General features: G+C 37.4%; 1 protein-coding gene across 1 annotated transcript in view; it reads left to right on the top strand.

Annotated features, from left to right (window-relative positions):
* LOC149553781 (2-alkenal reductase (NADP(+)-dependent)-like) overlaps nucleotides 1-22,773 on the top strand; it is a 75,701-nt gene that overhangs the window by 38,091 nt on the left and 14,837 nt on the right. The window contains exons 3-5 of the mRNA XM_089789136.1: nucleotides 9,970-10,147; nucleotides 11,176-11,342; nucleotides 11,832-11,914. Of these exons, the coding sequence (XP_089645262.1) occupies nucleotides 9,970-10,147; nucleotides 11,176-11,342; nucleotides 11,832-11,914 (428 nt within the window). The remainder of the gene's footprint in view (nucleotides 1-9,969; nucleotides 10,148-11,175; nucleotides 11,343-11,831; nucleotides 11,915-22,773) is intronic.

The following is a 22,773-nucleotide window of genomic DNA, read 5'->3' as shown; positions in this document are numbered from 1 at the left end:
CATCTCAATCATTTTCCTATCATGCCATTCAATTTCACAAAATAAATATATATATCAGCAAGGAAAACTATCACACTAATATGCTTTACTACTAACATGTTTGTTTCTTGTGCAGAGTCTTGTTCCTAGTGGGTACGTGAATATAAGAGTAGGCTCCCACAAGGGTTATTGAGCCCAGCGTGCCCGCTAGAAACAAGACTTATGAAGCTGATCAAGAACAAAGCAACAAAAGAACAGAAGAAAAGAACATTAAAGGGACATTATTACTAACAGTTTTGAAACCTTTTGTTTCAACATATGCAAGCGTGTTTCAGCAATACTCAAGTGAGCTACAGGAGAGAGAGCAGCACAGAGCCTCTAGAAATGCTACAGTAGGGATACTACAAGCAGAGGACTTATATATTGCAGTATATTTTCAAACATAAATGAAATGCAAATTTATTGTTGTTGCTATTACACAATATTTGTACTGGAAAGGAATTCTAAATTGTAGAAATTGCAGCAATAAAATGTATTTTCATAAGTACATTCTATATAAATGGATCAGATTGCAAGGAGCAGCAAGGTTTTCTTTTTTTGTCAAACAAGAAAATCTGAAAAATATAAAAGCAGCAAAGAAATAATCCTGAAATCCTTGAAGCTTCAGATTTGTTTTTGGAAACAGCAACATCAACAGATTAAATCATGGCTGTAAACTTAGCACAACATTTATTAACAATAACCATGAAGTTTCAAGAAATGGTGTCATCAGCCACAGTTTTGGCTTTATAATGCAGCAATTAAATTACAACCTCAATCACACTTCATAACATCTAGGACAAAAGATGCAAACTCCTGTTGTTGAGAAAAAGTCATTGGAACTTTTAGACCAGGTGTTCTAACGGCTTTAATAGGTGTTAGTGGAGCCGGGAAGACAATATTAGTGGATGTTTTAGCCGAAAGAAAGACAAAAGGCTATATTGAAGGAGATAGATTATCTCAGGATTTCGGTAAAGTGTGTTTTGCAAAAAAGCCAAAGCTAAGGAAACCTTGAGTATGGGAAACAAGGAAAAGGATAGGTACCTTATCAAAATCAGCAAAACTTGTTCAAAATATAAAAGCATTGTCCAGGTCAAGCCAGACCATCTATCTATTACTATAGTTGCTAGTACTTTCAAGAATTTAGGGATGTTGGACAAATCTGAAAAGGTTTTAGAGAAATATCCTGAAACAGAGTAGAAGCCCTTCTATCTCAATGGAAATCCCTCACAAGTTTCAGTGCATAAACCATAAAACTATGGGGTGGCTACAGTGGAACATAACCGCAATAATAAGAATTGCAGAGAGGCTTTAGATTTATTTTCAAAGACATCCGCAAGGGAACCTAGAAGAAAATGGTGGCTCGAGGCAAGGAAAATGTGCCTAGAATCATACCATGCCTCCAACGTCCAAACAACGCTAGATAAGAGCAAACAGCGGTTAAGGTCACCGTCATACCTTAATTTCAGAAATCTCTTAATGATAGAAAATCCAAACACTTCATTTATGGTGGCATAGTTCTAAGAGATTCAAATGAGCAATGGCTAGCAGTTAAAACCCAGATTCGGCTTTCAAATGTGCAGTAGATAAAATGTTATATGCTCAAAACCCTTGTGAATGGTGACATCATTCAAAATATAGTAAGGTCAAATAAACTTGCAACAGTCATGGATATCACATCAAGTGTGGCTGTCGTGTCCCTTTCCCCGCACTAGCTCTATGGCACCAGGTTAATCTATCTCCACATCCGGATAGATTAACGGCTTCAACAGTCAGGATGGTTACCAATCACATGGGAGATTTATCTTGAGTTCATCTTTTAATAAATCAAAAGTTCTTTGATAAAGTTACTTTTGTTTTAAAAGTCTTTTACTTATTAAGTGACTTAAGTGACTACAGGACGAAATTATTGTTTTATCCCACATCTCTTATTCCAACACTTTTCCCTCACTCCGAGGTCATAAATAAGGGATCTGCCTTGGGATTTGAACACAAAAGATTTTATGAACTCAAATATTTAGAAACTCTAGTTGCTTGAATGTGATTGAGTAAACTCAGGGACGAAAACCCTTTAGAGAACCTGAAGCTGGATGTAACCCCAGTCTTCATATGATATTTATATTCTAGTTGGAACTCGAGTAAGTGTTGAAGATTTATCAGTTTGTTATTCGAATAATGGTGGTGAGGAAACTATTCAGAAATCCAGTGTTAGCACCTTCAAAGACCATGAAATAGTGAAGCGATAGTTTAAGAAAATAAACTCCTCAAGACAAAATACGGTGAAAATTATGAGAACATTTTCATACGGGTAGGGTGCACACCAAAACCACTACTATAGGCTGGGTTGCACTGGTAATGTAGAGAAAGGTAACAACATTGGATAATCACAAATAGCTCACGTGCATCATAGTCGTCCACAAGGTATGACACTGCATTTGGTCAGAAGATGAAGTAGGCACTCAAGACATCAGTACTGGGCCACCATAGTGAGAGAAGACTTACTTCTACTACGGGACAATATTCTCTAGCATCACAAAAGGGGGCGAGTAGATTAGAGTGGGAGTCGGCTGACTAGTTAAGCTGCTTAGAGCAGTGAAGTAACGAAACTCTTTTGCAATTGCAATTTCTCAATGGTGTTCACCAACGGTATGGTCTGTGTAAATTTACTCACTTATTCCTGCTGATTGTGTATATTGGATGTTATTGTTGAAATTGTACTACACTCTCAAAACTATAGTTAAAAAGGTTATTACTTCTTTATCTGGTTGTAAGCCATTAGTATTGAGTTTTGAATTAATTCCTCTAGCTCCGAGTTGTGGTAGTACTAGTGTCATTGATTGAAGTAAACATTCCTTGGTGTTAGTCTATGAAACAGTAAAACATCTTGATATTGTATTATGTTTTCTCAAAGAAATATTGGTTACACAACAATTGTTTGATGAAATTTCCATCAGTCCTAGTGTTCTATTATTGTTCATTCCAGTAGAGAATATTATAGTGGCCTCCAACAGACCTTCAAATACAAACCCTAGAATACCCTCAATGCCCAAATTTGCCTAAATACCAAAGAGTATGCAAAGGGAAAAACAATGACAACAACAAAATAGATAAGCCTTCACTTATGACGGCATACAATGAGTAAAACACAATGAAACTCTGAAACTCAAACAACAAAGATCTCCATTTTAAACAACAAAAATATGATAGCTTAACCACTAAATATGATAATACAATCACAAGTTAAATTCACCAACGATTCTACAACTGTAGCAGAGATAAAGGTAGGTCACGACATAAAGGAGAAGAAGCAAAGTGAGAAGCCGCAAAAGATAAGAAACAAGCTCTCTAATGGCGTGTAAGAAACATAGAGAAATCACGCATTCCCTCAGAAAACGTAGTAAATTGCGTACATCTCCACCATGGCAGCTTAGATCAAACAAACAATGACAAAATAGCAAGTGATGATTGCTTCAAAAAGATTCTAAGCCTAGAATCGTGTCAAACTTCAATATGAGAACCCAAATGAAGCTCACGACCAGCAGAAACATTCCATCATGTCGGCTGGCAAAACTTCTTCTAGCAAACCCTAGCTCTTCAGGATAATTTGAAAAAACACAAGTCAAAATACAAATAAAGAATGAAAAGAATGTGTTTTGTCTTTAGAGTTTCTCATTGATGCTTGGAGTAAAATTTGCCACATTGCCTTTGTCGTCGGTAAAATTGTGTATCAGTTGACGAGTCCCTTCGGGAAGGTTCTTGTTATGTAGCCAACGGACCCCTTCGGGAAGGTTCTTCGGAAAGTATTTATACACCCTCTGAGATCATTGTAATCATCATCATAAGCATAATGTAATGTCTTTGGCATATGCGAATAACATAAGGAGTTCTGATGTTCTTGTCTATTGTCTGTGTGCATTGATTCATTTACCTCAGTACGGTAAACAACCTTTTCCTGGCCAAGTGGTGTTTTATTCATTTTACCTTGCAATACTTCTTTCCATCGATAATGTGTTTAGGTGATCATAAGAAATTTTTAAACGTTAGTGTTTTGTTTTATTGATTTTTGCATTTTCTATTGTAATTAATATTACTTATTTTGATAATTTATAAGTCAAATAAGTACTTATTTTGATAATTTATAAGTCAAATAAGTAATATTAAAATTCCAATGCAAAATTAATATTAATGTTTCTAGATTAGGGGTGATAAGAGTATGACTTATTCTTTGGGTTATATGGGGGTGGTTTTGAGTAAGAAAAGGTCTTTTGGTTGGATGAATTCCTAATAAGGAGGTAACTGAGTTGTATTTTTGCCAAGTAGTAAGTTTGACTTGGGATTAAGGAATAATTTCAGGGGTTGGTTTGGGTCGAATTTGGAATTTGACTAGGCAATTTAAGTGTCTTTATGATCAGTTAGAGTGGTTTTTGGGGAATTTTGAGTGAGTCATTGATGTTATTATGACTTAGTGGGGTTATGAGGCAGTGAGTCATCATTTTTGATAAGGATTGACTCCCTTTTTCGAGCCTTGTTTCATGGATTCGACCCCAAAGGATTTGTACTTAGTCTTTTGGACTATGATTGTAATGAGAGTTCTAATTATGCAGAGGATAATTTCGTGACAGTTTTGTGTCCTTGATATACTTTCTGCATATTTTGTAATTCATTTTTGGAAGATAATATATGGACTGATCATCTTGCAACAATTTTGGTTCTTGAAATTTAGCCTTCTTTCCTTCTGTTTCTATGTGTGAGACTATCTGATTGATGAAGTGTAAAGTGGATTTTATGATTCCTTATCATTTTGCCTCAGTCATCATCTAGCTGTAGTTTGTACTTTGTTGCAAGTTATAATATGTCTTCCTATTTTTTGAGATTTTTATGTGAATATCCCCAATTTCCTTAACTCTCATTGTCAGGACCTTATTATAAAATATTGTTGCAAGCTAGTATAGGATCGAAGTGTTGATCAATAAGGGAAGTTTTCACTGTTTGTTACCAGCCATATTTTCAGTATCATTAAGTTTTTGGTGCATCACCTATTAGATAAGTTCAGTTTTAGGTTTCTTTCTGCATCTTTCTCCCTTTTCCTATCGAATTCAGTTCATTTTAGCTACAAGAGCATAGGTGATTATCCCAAGGAGCCGACCTATAACTAGGAGATCCACTCAGTTTCGTAGGAAAATCCCACTGCCTATAAGTGGTTCAATGTTACCTGAAATTTCCAGTTCTTTTCATTGAATCTGGTTGGGTGCAAATTTCAGGCCTTAATAGTTATCAATATCAAAAGAGCCCTCTAAATATAGGTCATTTCATGTATCAAATGTTGTCTCAATTGGTGGAACCCTAACCGATTTTAGCTATTTCTCATCATCAATTTAACATCTTCAAGATCGGCATTCCAACATGTGGTTAGAATCTATTAAGACTCTTAGGGGTTTTCCAGTCTTGAAGTCTCAAGGCACAATGAATTGCAACCATCTTCTTTGCTTGTTTAGAAGTAAGCATGTTCCTCTTAATCAAGTGGATTGTACTCTAGGTAGACCTATACCTCTTCATATAACATAGGAACTAGGAAATTGTGTGTAATGTCCCCTGTTAGGAAACAATTAAATCAAGTTAAACCGAGAAACAATTTTGGATCCATAATACATTTGATTGAGAAGGGTGGTGGGAAGTTTTCTCCAAATGTTGCCACCAAGATCCTTCCGCTGTTTTGATCTCAATAGCTTTAGGTAAAGGGGGATGCGGTTTCCGCATGATGCATATTCGCACATACATGCAGAAACCCTCTTTAGTAACTGCTTCATCTGCCTTAATGAGTTTTCCTAGTTTGTTCCGTATTGCTTGAAAGATCTCGTTCCAATATTCATAGGGAAGATTGTATAGGCAGATCCATATTGGAATCTCCTCGACTCACACCTACTTAGGGTTAAAATTTGGAACCCAGTCTTTAATGTAGAACCCTACTTCTTCCATCAAAAAGGGCCCACTGAACGTGATTTAGGTTTTCTCCCTCTCTAAACCCGCGATCACCAAGAAGAACCCATTGGGAAGGGTTTTTGGGAAAAATGGCTTCCCCATTCTTCATCAACCCATTTTCTGATTCTTGGGAAGGCAGGCCAACCTCCTCCGCATTTTATGAAAAAATCTCTTGAACACAATGAACTTACATAGTCTTTCCATATATTTGACTTGATTCGGATTTCCACAACCCGAGATAGTCATTCGTTGTTGCCTCTCTTGGTTACCACACTTTTTTCTTCACCTGGTGTAGACCACCATTTCTCCCATGGCAATTCATGGAAAATCCCCATTTGTTACTGACAGGATCTTGGTTTTGGCATTTTCTGGGGATATCCTCTTTACGCATGTTGCTACTTGACGCTTGACTTGCTTCTCCTAGTCTTAGGAGACACCACGGGCCCCTCTGATAGTACCTTTTTGCCTTTTTGCCGCTGAATTGACCTGCAAACTCTCAAGACATGTGCCCTCCATACCTGCGTCACTCGTACTTCCGCTCTTGCACCATTGGAATGTAATATGAACAATAATATAGAATTCCCACATGGGTAGGAAGAATTTGTCAATTTATATGTATGTAATATTGTTATAATGGAAGTATTTAGTATTTGTCATTTGATAATTTTCCATGTATAGGTCTTCTAAAATGTCTATGGTGAATGGTTTATCATTGTTTTGATATGCATATTTGAATTTTGCCTCACTACAAAAAAAAATCCCCTATGTTTTTAATCACCGTCCCCTGAGGTCCTGTTCCCTAAATGTTGGCTTTGACCCATCCCCATACTAGAAACACGTCCTTGTCCCCTAAAACGTCCCCATCCTAGAAAGTCTGTGGAGCATAGTATTACACTCTTCATTGATACTTCTTGAACCATTCCTAGCCCAAACTAGCTCATTACAAGCCTTTTGTCCCTCTTGGCACCCTGCTATAGCTATTTTAGATCTCATGCCAGAACTATTATGTTAAACTTCCAACCAAAGCTTCTATTTGCCTTTAGCATGAGGTGTCATGTGTAGCCCTACTATTATATCCTATTAATAAGCAATGAAGGCTCCACAAATCAGCAGAAACACTTATGGATAGCAGCTAGAATGTCTCACACCTACCATAATTCAAACACCAGCATGGAATTAGTGCCAAATACCCAGCATAGAAACAATGTGAAATGCCCAACATAAGCCCTTCAATGCCTTCCTTTGAATAAGATCTAAATGTCGAAAGCCTTTGAACTAACCTTTGACTCACAGACTTTGCTTGCTAAAGCAATGGCTACCAACTGAAACTCCTCTATCAATCAAGCTTAGTCAATTGGTAACTTTGGCTTCACACAATAAAGTTCTAGTTTTCTGTAAACAATTACACTTTGCTGTGAATATTAAACATGACATCCACTCTCTTTATCTTGGAAAATCTATAATTTCTCCAAAATTAAATAATTTGTCTTGCCTGCAAGACTTCACAAATTATATAAAACTTCTTCCCATTATGCCCCTACATGAAACCTATGTGATTCCATCTACAAATCTTTTCCGTGGCAATTTTAATGATAGATGGATCTAACAATATTGACAAGGAAGGATCTTCCACCATTGAACATGATCTTTGCTATAAGGTTTTTGTCCTAAGCTGTGCTTGAACAAACCTGTTCAGTCTCCTCAGCTATGGTTTCTTTAGAAAATATTGAATATCTAGAATGAACAATAGATCCCCTTATCCTCTTATCTATTTTCTCCCTAGAAAATTTCAAAATACATATAATTAATTTCACTTTCAGTAATAAACTTCCATAAAGTATCAATAAAGCTCTTGATAAGTAGGAGATAATTTCCACAGCAAGTCAAATTGTGATATTGCTATCAGGATTTAATTGTGTGATTTTTGAGTCAAACTCATTGACCCATGTTTCATGAGTAGTGATTCAACATGAATCCATCTCTCATGAGAATAAATGGAACACTTAGCACTCATTGGATCTAGGTGATGCTCACAAGGGTGAAACTCCGTAGTTAAGCGCACTCAGGCTGGAGTAGTACTGGGATGCGTGACCTCCTAGGAAGTCCCGGTGCATCACCTAGATCCAATGAGTGCTAAGTGTTCCATTTATTCTCATGAGAGATGGATTCATGTTGAATTACTACTCATGAAACATGGGTCAATGAGTTTGACTCAAAAATCACACAGTTAAATCCTGATAGCAATATCACAATAAAGCTCTTTTTATAGAGTGACCTATAATATTTACCTTAGATAATAAAGTCACTTTATAATTCTTATTCAGCCACCAAGTGATTTTACAATATTTATTTATTTTTATTTTGGCACAAGCAAAGGCATTTTTTATTTTAAAATAAATTATTTGAACTATTAATAATGAGTTGATAAAATACAATTTGTCTGAACATATTAATTTAGAGTTAGACAACTTAATTAAATTATTTTTATTGGGCGGAAATTGGAGACATTAGAATCTTCCATCCCAAAGATTGCTTGTCCCAACCTATCTGCACCTGTATGCCTAGATCAATACCAGGATCCCAAATCAATCTTATGAATGATCTACCATGAATTCATTATTCTACTCCGATACAACTAAAACCAGCAACTATATTATTGTGCATTATCCTTTGTGGCTGTACTATAATAATATGAATTCCTGGAACCCAAACGTCGGTAATATCATATATCCTGAAATTGAAAGGATAAGGATAACTCAACAAGTTGCCATAACAAGTTTTTCATCTTAAAATCAGTGCTGTTGGCAAACATCTAAACTATTTCTCTTGCACTGCGTCCCAAATGTGATCAATATTGGCAGCGATAATTGTTGTTTTCAAATAAAAATTGCGTACACTCCCTCTTGAATATTTTCTGTCAAACTGAGTGCAATCGTTGTCCAAGACTGAAAACCATATCAGTCTTTTTTTTTTCCAAAACTAGTGAGCTGAAAGAAGGATGGAAGCTGCAATACTGAAATCTACTTAAGAATAGGCAGGGAGTACTTTGAGATGACCAAGAAATCTGAAATTTCTTCTCTTCCAATAATCAATTGAAATTTTTCCCATTCCATACCAGAAAATATTTGTTAACTAACTTTAATGCACGGTGGCTGATTAGTATTAAATTTGTGGTGCCAAATCTAAAAATATGATCTATAAACTGCAATGCAACATACCATTGTTTATAATTTTCCTTCAACATACTTTGGTGGAGATCACATGCATAGCATGTAATGAAGTTATCTCATCATGCTTATACTATGCTACCTTGGTTTTCATGTGGTCATCATGAAAAGATCTTCTAGAGGTTCTTAAAACTTAAACACAATTCCTCAACTTCCCATAATGATGTTGTCTCCTTCTACTAGGTATGCTTAAACTTGAAAGTTTAAACAACATGCCAAGATGCTGCAAGCAAACTCAATTATGAAAATATGCCATAGCTGAACTCAAAATGTTGCATACCGTAATTTCATGCCACAAGTCAACCAAATGGGGTATCTTCATGATGGAAAAGTCTTCATGTATCCTAACCTCCCATGGGTGTACTCCACCTGTATCCCATGGACTTGTGAGCTGATGGATCTGATCTGAAAATGCAGGCTCATTACATACCAAGTCACTTTCTAAATCAAATAGCCTGGAGCTATTAGGGACACTCTTTTCTATAGGTTCTATTTGGAAGTCAAACCTATACACATTATACGTTTGAGAATTTCCTTCTAAATCTGAACTATCATCACTGAAATGAGGTAAGAATTCATCTCTATAAGTATAAGCTGATTTAAAAACAGCAACATGCTCAACTCCTTTCTGTCTTTCTTTTGTTTGGTATTAATTTCATTAGAATAGTAAATACAAGACAAATAATCAAAGATGAAACTCATGGGATTCTTTTTTAATACTGAGAAAATTTGACTATGTGTGCAGGTTATCAATGGCTATGGTATCTCCAAGGTTGTAATATCAAATCACCCAGAATTTGAACAGGGGGATTTGGTATCTGGCTTTACTGGATGGGAAGAGTATAGTATAATACCAGAAGGCAGGATGATGCAAAAGATCATACATACAGATGTACCTATTTCCTATTATATAGGTGCTTTAGGTATGGGTTTATAGGCATCTGCTAATTTTCAAATTCTCTGTGTATTAGATTGCAATGAGTATGTCATGTCTGAATTTAGTTTTTGGGCCCATGATTATTTCATTATTACCATTAAATATATTCTAGAAAGAAGCTTTTATAACATTGCATGAATAACTTTTTCGTTCTTGTTTCCTCTATTCATAATCCTGAAATGCATTTTATAAAGTAGATACAAACATGTGTAATTTAACTTTTATGAATAGGACAAATTTCTCTAAGTAAATTGTGTTGAAGAACACGAATCATGAATCAAATGCATTGTCACAAAGGAGTGAGTATTATGGCTGCCTCTGTTGACAAAATTAAATGTTTCCCCTGGTCTATCTATACCTTTGTGTGCAATGACAAATTCTTTTCAGAAACTCCACAACAAATTTATGTGCTCTTGTATTGGTACAGTGTAAAGGTTATACCATTGGTATATAAGCTGTTATTCATGTGCTGTGTGTAATCTTTTTGTACCATGCATAATTTTTTATGACGAAAGGGATTGAAGAAAACAGCGACAGGATGATCAAGAAGTTGTAGTAAAAGAAATTGGGTCATTAGTAGCAATCTTGTACATGAATTATAATAAATTAGTTGAGTGTAAGATGGTACCAATATTCGGTTTTATACTCATAATTATGTATCTGTGCTTTTAATTTCTAAGTTTTCCTGCTGGTTGAATACATAAACTATATCAGGCATGAGCAAATGGTGTCTTGTTATTACTGAGGTATTGCATGCTGTGATATTCAATCTGAATTCTTTGCGATCGACAAATTTCAATGGTCCTTAAGGTTTTCGTACATGAAAACTCTCAGGTCTTGTCATGCATTGTGTGAACTAGAAACATCTGTTATCACTTCCAGGCTTATTTTGATTTAATGAAACCCTTGAATAAATCGATAATTTATTCTGAAGGTAAAAGTCTCTTTTTTCTCTTATGCAGACAATTAAGAACTATTATTCAGAATTCCTTTCTAATTCCAGATTGTTTGCAGGAATGCCTGGACACACAGCTTATGTTGGTTTTTTTAATGTGAGCTCCCCTAAGCCAGGGGAAACAGTCTATATCTCTGCAGCTGCTGGAGCAGTTGGTCAGCTTGTTGGCCAATTTGCCAAGTTGCATGGTTGTTATGTTGTTGGGAGTGCTGGAAGCAAAGAAAAGGTGACATTGAGCTACCTGCTGTTGATTTTGGTCTCTTCCATGTTTTCAATTTTAAAGTCTACTATCATTTGAAATTGAAAAGCTATTCCATTTGAAATGACATGGTAGGAATCGGAATTTTAAATACGCACAATTTCATTTAATAGATTACTCGACGGTAGAGCACAGCAAAAATTATGGATATCAATGCCCAAATAGTCAAGCCTGCTAATTCTGTGGGACACATAAGTGGACAAGTAGGCTTTTATAATCTAGTATAACATAGGTCGCCTGAACCATAAGGGATAGAACAGTTAGATCCTCACGGACATTCCACAGCACACTGATTTTGATTCTCAACAAGTGTCCAATTGCTTCTATCCTTGAGTCTCACCACCTTGAAATCACAGGCAATTATGTCATCCCAAGAACTGTACGGTTCATTTGAGGTGTATTTAGATATGAATTCTATTCCTAATTATACTGATCTTATATCTCTGTGTCATGCAGGTGGACTTACTGAAAAACAAGCTAGGTTTTGATGATGCGTTTAATTACAAGGAGGAACCAGACTTAAATGCTGCTCTTAAGAGGTGAACATTGTCAATGTTGCTTTAGAGTTAAAATCATTGTCCAATATGTATTTGGTTAAAGTTGCATCTTCCCCGAATCCTTAGGATATGTCCCTAAGGCTACTGATACAAATTCTTCTTTGGGATATTTCTGGAACTTAGAGATGGGATAAAACTTCACTCTTCCACCCCTACAAAAAACCTAAAAAGATTAGAGACAGCCTCCTTTTACACACTAATTTGGTCCTCAACTGTTTATGCTGTGCCACCAGTCTTCATTCTTTTAGTCAAGTAAAGGATAGACTTGAAATATTAAAACCAAAGTATTCCCCAAAACTCTATCTTCAAAGTTTTAAATCCTGGAGAAATGCTAAAAGAAAAGATGCTTGAGGTTATACATGAATCTCATAATGTAATGGGGCTGCCTCCAAAAGCTCTGTGAAAGCAATCAAATAGAGAAGAAATGATGCTTTGTCAATTATCTCTGTGGGAGTCATCATGCAAACTGTGTAAAGTCAGGCCTTTGTCATATCAATGGAGCCACTTAGTGAGTGTTGATAATGTCAATTATTACAGCTGAGTTGTATGCTAATGAATCATTATTGTACTTTGAAGTTTATCTTTTCTAGTAAATAGTATAGGTACTGCTGTAAAGTATCAGTGTTCTACTATGACTATGAATCAGTCCAGTTTCGTACTTGTGAAATATGCCTTAAGTATCACTCACAAATGACAACACGTGAAAATCTCTAGCATCTTTTTAATGAGAATATCATATAAAAAGCAAGTTAAAACACACATTCAGATCCTTAAAAAATACAAGCAGCATGGGATCACACCCCAAAGTCAATCTGGCAAAGCCGAGGGAAAAACAAACAATTGACTCTGAGAAATAGAAACAACCACAACTCAATGAGAGCATATCCCACCAGGAAATAAATGTCAAGTTATCCGCTTAGTAGAGCAACAAAGGAAATAACAATACTATGCAAATTCTAGGCATGCTCAGTAGGGTTTCCCCATCTCATTGAAAACCCTCTGAGGGGGGTGGAGGGGAGTGGGTGTGTGCAAATCAAGGGTTCCCCATCCACCATCAAACGAATCCTTGGCACTCTCAACAAACTCAGCCAAAGGAGTAGCATCATCACTTTTCTGTGAATCTTTTAGGGACCATGTTTGAACATGTAATGAAACAACTTGCTGAAGAGAAGAACATAATAGGAATTATGCTGTAATCACTTGAGAATAATAAGCCATCCAAGGGCAGGATACTTTTTAAGACTCTCAAGCTAGAGGCACTCAACACCCCCTGCCCCATGAGCATGGTGGATCCAACCATCTTGGGGTAGGGTACATGATGAGACTCTCAAGCCCAAGGGCACTCAATGCTAGATAGGCCCATGAATATGGCAGGAGTAAGATCCCTTTTGTTCCTCAGTCAACCATGGAGGTTGTCCTTGTTTAGAACTAGGGGCATCAAACACCCTCAGCCCACGAGTATGGCTCCAACCATCTTGAGTCTCATACTTGATGGGACCTTGAGCCTAGGGGCACTCAATGCCCTTTCGTCCATGGGTATAACATTCATCTTGAGGTGGTGGGTGTGGGTCTCATGAACTCTGAAGGCTGGCCATCCTTTCTATTTGCAAATCATTCATAAATATTCAAAATATATTGTTAAAGGAAAATCTGCTATAATATGGGATAATAAATGCCCTTTTTATTCTTTGAAATCACTTTCTTGGAGAAATAAATAAATAAATATAGTTTGGGATGAAGATATATAAATATGATGGTCTAGTATACATGACTCTTTTGAATAATATTTCAATATCTAAATTAATAAATTCTGCTGCAATTCTGATTGACAATAATATGTTCTTCTGTTTTGCTTACTTTTATTGTGAATGCATTTATTTTTCTATTTTCTGATTTTTCTTGATTAAAAACCTCTAAAAAATGAGATTTATCCCCTTTATATCTTCCTTACTAGAGGGATCAATAATCCTTTATTTTGTAATGGTTATCAGTCTTAATGAAGCATTGCCTAGAGGTGATGATTGGGTAATTGCTCCTTTAAACAGTTTAATTCATCCAGCCTCCTTTGATTAGTCAGCCCCTTTTGATAATTGATTAGGGAGTTATTTTATTTATTATGTCTCCCAGTTGGCCCCTCAATGATTCTATGCTTATGCCTTAGCAAATATATTAATATAGGTTGTGATTTCTGGGCAGAGGCCCGATACCCTGCCCTTTCCAAGGTTTCTTGTCCATAAACAGTTTTGAATTAGGACAATCAAATATTTTTTCTCCTTCCTAAAGTGCCATCTTCCATTAAAAAATTCTTCCATTTAACCAAATATTTTGGAATAACCTTATTCCTTAATTTCTGCTCTTGCATATCAAGGATAGCATCAGGTTCCAAAATGGACTTGATTTCATCATCAAAGGGAACTAACTCTGGACAAGGAATAACTTGTTGACCTAACATCTTCTTGAGACAAGAAACACGTAGTAAAATTGTCAACTCTAAAGTCCCTTACTGAAATTAACGGATCTTGGTTTATCCAATTCCCAAATTGTCTTATAAGGGGCTTCAGTGATTCTTGTCTAAGTTATATAGACTTCCAAAGTATCCATCTACCTAAATGGTGCTGCTGGAAGTCACTGGGCAGTTAACTACTTATGAAAAAATTCAGAAAAATAAGAAGAAAGGAGGACTTCAACTCCTAATTACCGTGGGGATTTGGATGAAATGTGTCCATGTCTACAAGCAGTAGGAGGTCAACAGCTGAATTGCAGCTCCACAATTTAGCATATCATATAGAAAGGATGGATAATGATCTTTATAATAAAAAAAGTGTGGTAGCTAGCAGAAAGTACCAAGACAAGATGCATCTTGAAGATTTTTGTGTAATGTTGCAAATGAGTATAAGATTAAAATGAGGATCTTCTCTAGGTTGTCTCCCAAAATGATTAGAGCATGCATGATCCTACAAGTACTAGATCAAGTAAAAGAAGATGCAAATATGATCCAACCTGAGTCTGAGAAAGAAAGAACAATGATCATCCACCCACATTATTGGTCTAGACATGAAATAATAGATCTTGATTTGATATCTAGACTAGTTTTAAAATTCACAAGATGGCGGGTTGAGCACCAAGTCAACAGACTGGAGACATGTTGTCGTCGATAGATATTGTGTAGCCGATGGGTTGACGTCGTCGGTAGATATTGTGTAGCCGACGGGTCCCTTCGGGAACCTTTCGGAAGGCCCTTCAGTAGGCATATGTACACCATCTGAGATGGTTATAATGGGCACCGTACAACTTGATTCAGGAGATTAGGAAAGCATCTCAGGCAGTCCGTATGCTAGTAAAGAAAGTTAAAGGCTGTACGCTTAGAAAGAACAGCGGGAGGAATTTGATTGCTCGGGACTGCAGAGACTGCCATACGGCAATTACCTGGTATATTTTGACCACCGTACGACAAGGAGTCGACACAAGATTTGCATAGTGAGAACCAGGAGACCAAGTACGGCAAAGGAAAACAAATATTAATCCAAGGGCCGTACGACAATTATGAAGCAATTGATGGACACTGTATAGTGAAGTTAGAAGCACATAAATCATTTACTGGACGAATACAGGAGGATAACAGAAGCTAGAAGATGTTCATGAAGTCTTGAAGGAGGGCCGTACGGAATTCAGGGAAGGAGAAGAATTTTTGTGCGCCTAAGGGATAACTGACCTAAGTAAGCGGAAGAACAAATGGAGTCTGTAGGAAAGAGAAAGTGGAAGAAAAACTTAGAGGAAGAATCTACAACTAAAAAAAAAAAAATGACGATAAATAAAAAATGTTCAGAATGAATAACGCATGATGCCCAAGGGAAGGGAAAGACATAAATAGGTAGTTAAAACATAATCAGTTGCCAGAAAGAGTGTGGAATTGGAAGAAAATCACAAAAATGGTGTATTCCATGGAGTTTTGTGTGGCTTTGAGAGTGCTATTTTGGTCTTGGCAATGGGGGCCCTGCCCCTCGACCTCGCCCTGTATTGCGATAGGGAGCTGCCCCTCGACCTCGCTGGGGGCGATGCCCCCTAGACCCCCAGTCGGTGCAGTTATCAATCGTGGGAAGTGTGACCGGTTGATGAGACTTGGAGCTGCTGTAGGCATGGAGTGTTTGTGTACCAGAGGTGGAGGGAAGGATAGAGCAAGCCTTTTGAGAGGGGTGATACGCTTTGAGGAGGTGTTGGGCGTGAAGCTATCTTGGTGGATGCATAGAGAGCTCGGGAGGAGTTGATCATTCAGTTGAAGGCAGTACAACGACACTTGGCTCAGGGTACCGAAGAGTTGAAAGTAGAGAAAGCAGCACGGGTGGCTATCAAGGTCAGCTTGATTAAGGAAACAGTATTGTGTTAGCAAAGGCTACAGATGCAACGTGGTTTGGAGACCAGTTTGGTGCAGGCACGGGACGAAGGTGAAAGTGGTGTGACAGAAACAGATCTATCTTGTTGTAGTTAGTCAGTTAATGTATTCAATTTTGTTAATCTGTCTCGAATATTTTGTAATTGTCATCCGGAGATGACTTTTTTTGTTTTGGGGGGATGATGTCGTCGGTAGATATTGTGTAACCGATGGGTTGACATCGTCAATAGATATTGTGTAGCCGACAGGTTGATGTTGTCAGTAGATATGGTGTAGCTGACATGTAGCCGATGGGTCCCTTCGAGAAACTGCTGGAAGGCCCTTTGGTAGGTATATGTACACCATCCGAGATGGTTGTAATCATCATTGTAAGCATAATGTAATGTCTTTGGCATATGCAAATAATAAAAGGAGTACTGTTGTTCTTGTTCATTGTCTGTATGCATTAATCTATTTACCCCATACAGTAAACACATGTCTGATTGACCTATTGATTTGATGGGACATCAAGAGATATAGGATGATAGACCTGCGTAGTCATCAAAATTTAGAACCTGAGATAGAAGAGAAACCAACAAAAAATATCGAGCAAGAAAAGGGGAAGAGTGATGTCTAGTATGTGCAACTGAGGAAAGGCCTAATGTGCCAAGTGAAAAGCCTTTGCAAAATAGGCAAAGACTAGATATAGTAGCAGCATCACCCAATGTTACCTCAAGCTTGCAAGAAATTGATCCTTTCACAGTGAAAGAGGTTCGAGCCAGTAGGAGAAGACAGTCATAGGAAGGTCAGATTGCTCTATCGGTACAAGATTGACAAAGCATCAATGCTTGTTAGGAATTTTTCTAGCAAGGAAATTAGGAGCAAGAACCTATCATAGAGGAGTGCCTTGACACTATTAGGCAGAGATCTGGTAGAGCCAAAAATTCCAATTACAAAAGTCAATGAAGAGATTGTACATGAAGAAGAACAGTTATGAGTACATGATCAACATATAACTGCTCCAGATTGGTTGAAGGGATGGATGTAGAGTGAGCTTGAAGAGGAAATTGATCTCGCATTGGAATCGTAAAAGATCCTAAATTGAATCAATAATCCAACAAAAAAGGTAAATGCAAAGAGATTTTCCAAGATCACCAGGGATGAATCAGGGTCCAAGAATCAACATGTAGTGCTTATGGTTGATAAAGCCAAGATCAGATTACTCCAGAGGAATATAATGTGATAGCATATGATCTGGAACATGCAACTAAGGAAAAGGTGATTGAAGAATTTGATAATTTTGTCTAAATACATCTTTACTAAAATGAGATGATCTCGCACTTACAAACTTTGATGGTGACTCTCAGGTAGACACTACTTGATTGTGGAATAGTTGGGGAAGGTGAGGAAAAAAATGAGGAAAGTGATTGGAAATATCCAGAAGGAATCTTCAATACAGTTGTTTATACAAAGATTAATTGAGGAAGAAATAACTATAGAAGGGTGGATTGGAAGAGTCCTTTAAAATAAATTCCTTCTTGACAGATGAGTTGGGGATTATTTCCATATTTCCAAATATTATGCACACCACTTAGAAATCGATGCTAGATTGGGAGAACTATTTCAAAAGATGTGAAAGAGACGTATCTATTTTGGAGTTCAAACGAGAATCAACACCATGTGTAAGTATGGATGAGTGTGGACGAGTTGGAGAAGGTGCACATAGGAAACTGCAGTCCAGCTGAATTTAAAATTTCAGTCTCAAGTCATACCACCAGCACACAAATTTACCAATTAACCCTGTGTATCAAGCCAAAACTTTACGTCATCTATCCATTCAAAGTTGCCTTTGAAATGTGAAAATATATTTCATTTTCAAAGGTACAGATATAGATCAAATATTAATTTTACAATTTTTGACTGTCCATCCAAAAGTTTCCCTTTCATATGATATAGTCTTCCCAAAATCTAAATTGTATTTTACAGCAAAATTGGTAAATACAGTCATCAAATTTAGACCTTCCATACCAACATCCCAAGTAAGGACGCATATGGTTGAGGAATGACAAATAAGGAAATGAAAACCTAGGGAACTTGACTCATATAGGTACTGTAAGATCTTGTTGGTTATACAAGATGAAAGACGTCGTCCCAGAAAAGAAAATTAGGAAAGAGCTACACAGATAATAGGGACCATGGCAGAGGACAGTATTAGTATGGTTACCTTTCACAAAGTAGCAGAGGAAAAGCCCTTCGCTTATGTTTCGAATACATCAAACTTGACCTCATGGGGGGGACCCATGAAGAGTCTACACTGCTATAAAGCATAAGGGTATGTAACCAAAAAATAGCCAATATGCATAAATTGTTCAAACCATTTACAAGTATTATGAAAATTAGGAATCAAAAGACCAATATTCAGTAGGTTAGAAGCTATACATCATGGGAAATCCTGGAACAAATTTACAAAGTTTCTTCTATAGTGGCACCTGTTGGCCTGAATTTTCACCTTGCTTTGAATCTTGGAAATCTCAGTGTGAAAATCCAGTATTCATTCTAAGCAGTTAGGGTTTGCGATTTCATGTGCAAAGTTACCCTAGGAAAACCCTAGTCCATAATCCGTAGCTTTGTGTTCATTAGAAACCCTCTCTTTTAAAATGTGTTTTCGTGCCTATAAAAGACCTTTGAAATTTTTTAGGTGCGACCATGCGACCAAGGTGATCGCATTGTTGTTACGTGGTTAAGCTCTTAACATTTTTATGGTGCGACTATGGGAAAGAGTTAAAAACTCTTTGATTACTTGGTTGCAGTGGTTTATTGCAAAAGGTCATACTAGATAGGGAATGAGCGAAACTGTTAAAAAGGCAACAATCACGTGGTCGTGCAGTTAAATCTGAGGTTAGAGTATCAAGCTGCGACTGCGCGAAAAGGGGTTATCGCCTAGTCGTAACCCTCTTAGCATTTCAAAGATTTGACATGTGGTGGCATCTAGGAAGAATTGACTTGTCATAACAGTCAAGTTATGGTGCGACTGTGTGACCAAGGTTTAAAAAAGTGCGAATCATTGTTTCGCTACCTAGAGTTTAAAAGGTTAAAATGATGGAGCGACTTAGCGACTAGCTGTGATTGCACAATTAGAGGCCAAGAGATACAGTGTTTCGAGATAGCAACGACTATGCGAAACTGTCAATACAGAGAACTAAAGTGCTTAATTGCACAGTCGCAAGGAGTATGAGTTGCGGCTGGGTGACACAGTTATGACTTTGTGAAGCAATTGTTTGATCGCGCGGTCCCGCTATTAGAAAGCATATAATAAACCAAAGCCGTGACTTAGCAAAGTTGTTAAGAAGGATACTGTTGATGTCAGTTTTTATACCACATAACATATTAGCAATTGAACACTTGATACAGAGTATCAAACATACAATTCCTCTCTTGAAAAGTTAATACTTATGAAGACATAAGAAATAACTCCAATGTTCCTTACACCTGTGGATACTAACTCAGTTATCGACGTGATTTGCTGGTAATCACGTAGGCGGCCTTGCATTGTTCATTCAAGGATGACTTGGGCTTTGGTGGAATGATGGTGATGGTGATTTGGTGTGAATGCCAAATGATTTTGATGGTGACAGTGAAGGTGGAGGATGTAGCGCCAGATAATGTTGATTGCGCGAGGAGGCAATGATGGTTCTAATGACTTCTACCTTCCTAACTTTCTTAGAGTGAAATTCGACTACTCAACTACTTGCTATTCTACTCCTACTCCTATGAAGGGAAAGACTAGCAAATGGACGAGGATCGAATCTAATGAAAGCTTACCAGCGGCTCCACCTCCATAGATGCAATGATTCAAAGGAAAAAAGAACTAGTTTACCACACAAGACTCCCTAACCAGCGGCTAAGATGCTAGTGGCCTAGTTGTAGATCCCTATCAAACATTCACTAACATCACCATACAATTAGCCATCTACTTCTACTCTAACAACATGAAATGAAATCCTACTTTAATTTGAGAGATGAGAAGAACCATGCAATACACCAAAATGATCATGTATATCCACCATTCAAACCACAACAATGAATAGAGAACAATTTCGATAGTATTTTGGCAACAATTCTCCAACATAACTCTCTCACAAATGAGAGCAAAATGGCCTTATATAGAGGCCAAAATGTACAACCGACGGTAGAGATAAAGAGGCAAAATCGACGATCCAGATTGAATCCTAGAAACCCTAATTAGGGTTGCCACCTCATCGGCCAATGAGAAGATGCCACCTTGTCGATGTACCAATGAAAAAAGGAAAAGTGACAACCAATGAGAAGGCACCAAAATGGTAGCCAATCAGAATTAGACACTTGTCCTACCCTAGAAGAAAGAGAAATTGCCACTTGGGCTTACATCAAATGATCTTATAATATAGTTCTACCCCTTTTTTTCATCTTTTTAGCCGAAGCAATGAACTTGGCTAGCTTGTTGTTGACTTCCTTCATGGGAGGGCAAAGCGTGTGCCTCATCTTGACCTCAACTGAATTCATCATGTTGCTTGCTGTTTGCAATGTCTTCTCATGATCCTTCTCATATTCTTTTGCATATCCGATAAAGGCATTGACGGAGGCAAGAGTGCCCAAATGTTTCTTCTTGATGGCAACCTTCCCCAACTCATCCAATCTTGACCCAAATTTTGCCTCATTGACATTCTCCTCTTGTCCACTTGAATTAACCTCTTTGGCCTCTAGCCCCAAATATTTTCAAATCACTTCCTCCAAATTTGCTCTCCTTGAAATTCACTCTTCCTTGAGATTCACTTTTCAATTTTCATCGCCTCTAAATCAAATAAAAGAGGTAGGACCCCATGTAGAATTGCTTTTGATTTTGTACGGTCCTAAGTTGCAATTCTTGGTTCTTGCTTATGATCCTAGCCCGATCAAATCTTCTTTTCCTTTTTCAATTCCATCAATAAAGAAGTACATCCAGTTTTCGAATTGCATACCTTGAGCTAGGCCCATGATTCGGCTGAGAAGTGAAATGAGATTCCCATACTCTGATTTGAAATTTGCCACGATGAGCCTTGATGACCTAGTGACTCCTCTCTTGCCTTCGTTAGCCAATCCTGCCTTTGTAGATCTTTGCCATGGAGAATTGTCCTCCCTTTAGTCTGTCCTTTACCTGTATTATATTTATTGTACCGATATTGGTATCGGTTATTTGCCTCATTTTCGAAAAGAAAGTTGTTTTGGGCATCATATCCTTTTTGTCTTTCTTAGTGTTTGTTCCCTTAGGGTTCTTGCTTGCACTAACATCTACTATCCTAAACACTTATTTCTGCCCCTTCGTTCTAAGTGATATGGACTACCTTTATCGATCTCCAATCTTCTTTCTGTTGATGGATTCTACACTTATTTCTGCCTCGCCAAATGCCCTATCACTACACCTATCAATCTTCAATCTTCTTCCTAGGGGTGGGACTACCACTTATTTCCACCTCACCTTGCCTTAGGATAGACTACACTTATATCTCCCTCTCCAATACCTAGGGTGGTCTAACTTATTTCTGCCTTTTCGAATGTCCTATCATGGATTCTACACTTATCAATCTCCAAACTTTAACCTATGATGGGATGATGAAGTGGTGGATGATGAATGCAAGAACCAAGGGAGACAATGTCTAGACAAGAACGAAAGAGAGAAATCCGCTTAAGGACCCCTTTCAACTCTAAATGATTTGAAATTACTTTTAGCAATAGTCAGGTCTTCTTTTGAAATTTAGGATCAGATTTAAGAATTTCAAATCCCTTGCAAATCTCGAGGCCCAAGCTGGAAAAATCAGAATTTGGTGCTCTTGAAATTGCCCATGCACGTGAAAATTTAGTCCTCCAAGCGAGAATGTGAAGTCATGGCAAGTGAAATAAGACCTTAGAATTCTGTCCAACTTATGCAAATACTGAAAATGGTAATTAAAACTCCTTGCCTAGGGCACCAAAATGTGTGGAAATCTGCCCTTATGTTGTCCAAATCAGACTTGATCAAATTCTGGAAATTGTCATTGAAATACTTAATCTAGGGTACAAAACAATGTCCTCAAATCTGCCTTCAATATCCTTCAAAAAAGTTGCCAATAGTAGAAGATGTCAATGAAAATTGCTAGAGTTTGATTATGACCCAGCTAGGGCATGAAGTGCTGCAATAGAACTTGTCAAATCAGGCCTTTAAATTTATCATAAATGATATAAATCAGACCTACAAAACACTATCCAAATTCTGTCCAAAATGCCCTAGAAGTTGCCGCCAATAAAACCCTAACAGGCACATTCAAATTGCCCAAAATGAAGATGCTCAAATGTGATGGATTTTGCTGCCTTATGAAGACTGGAATTGATGCCAAAGGATCAGATCTGGAAATGAAACAAATGCTGCCCAGAACAGTCCACAATGGAGGCGCCAAAACCCTATATGCCTGCCCAAAAA

The sequence above is a fragment of the Cupressus sempervirens genome, chromosome 6, assembly GCF_028749045.1.
Source record: "Cupressus sempervirens isolate cs-2001-9-10 chromosome 6, ASM2874904v1, whole genome shotgun sequence".
Taxonomy (NCBI): Eukaryota; Viridiplantae; Streptophyta; class Pinopsida; order Cupressales; family Cupressaceae; genus Cupressus; species Cupressus sempervirens.
Note: the sequence above shows the minus strand (reverse complement) of the source record. Positions and strands in the feature narration are given on the sequence as shown.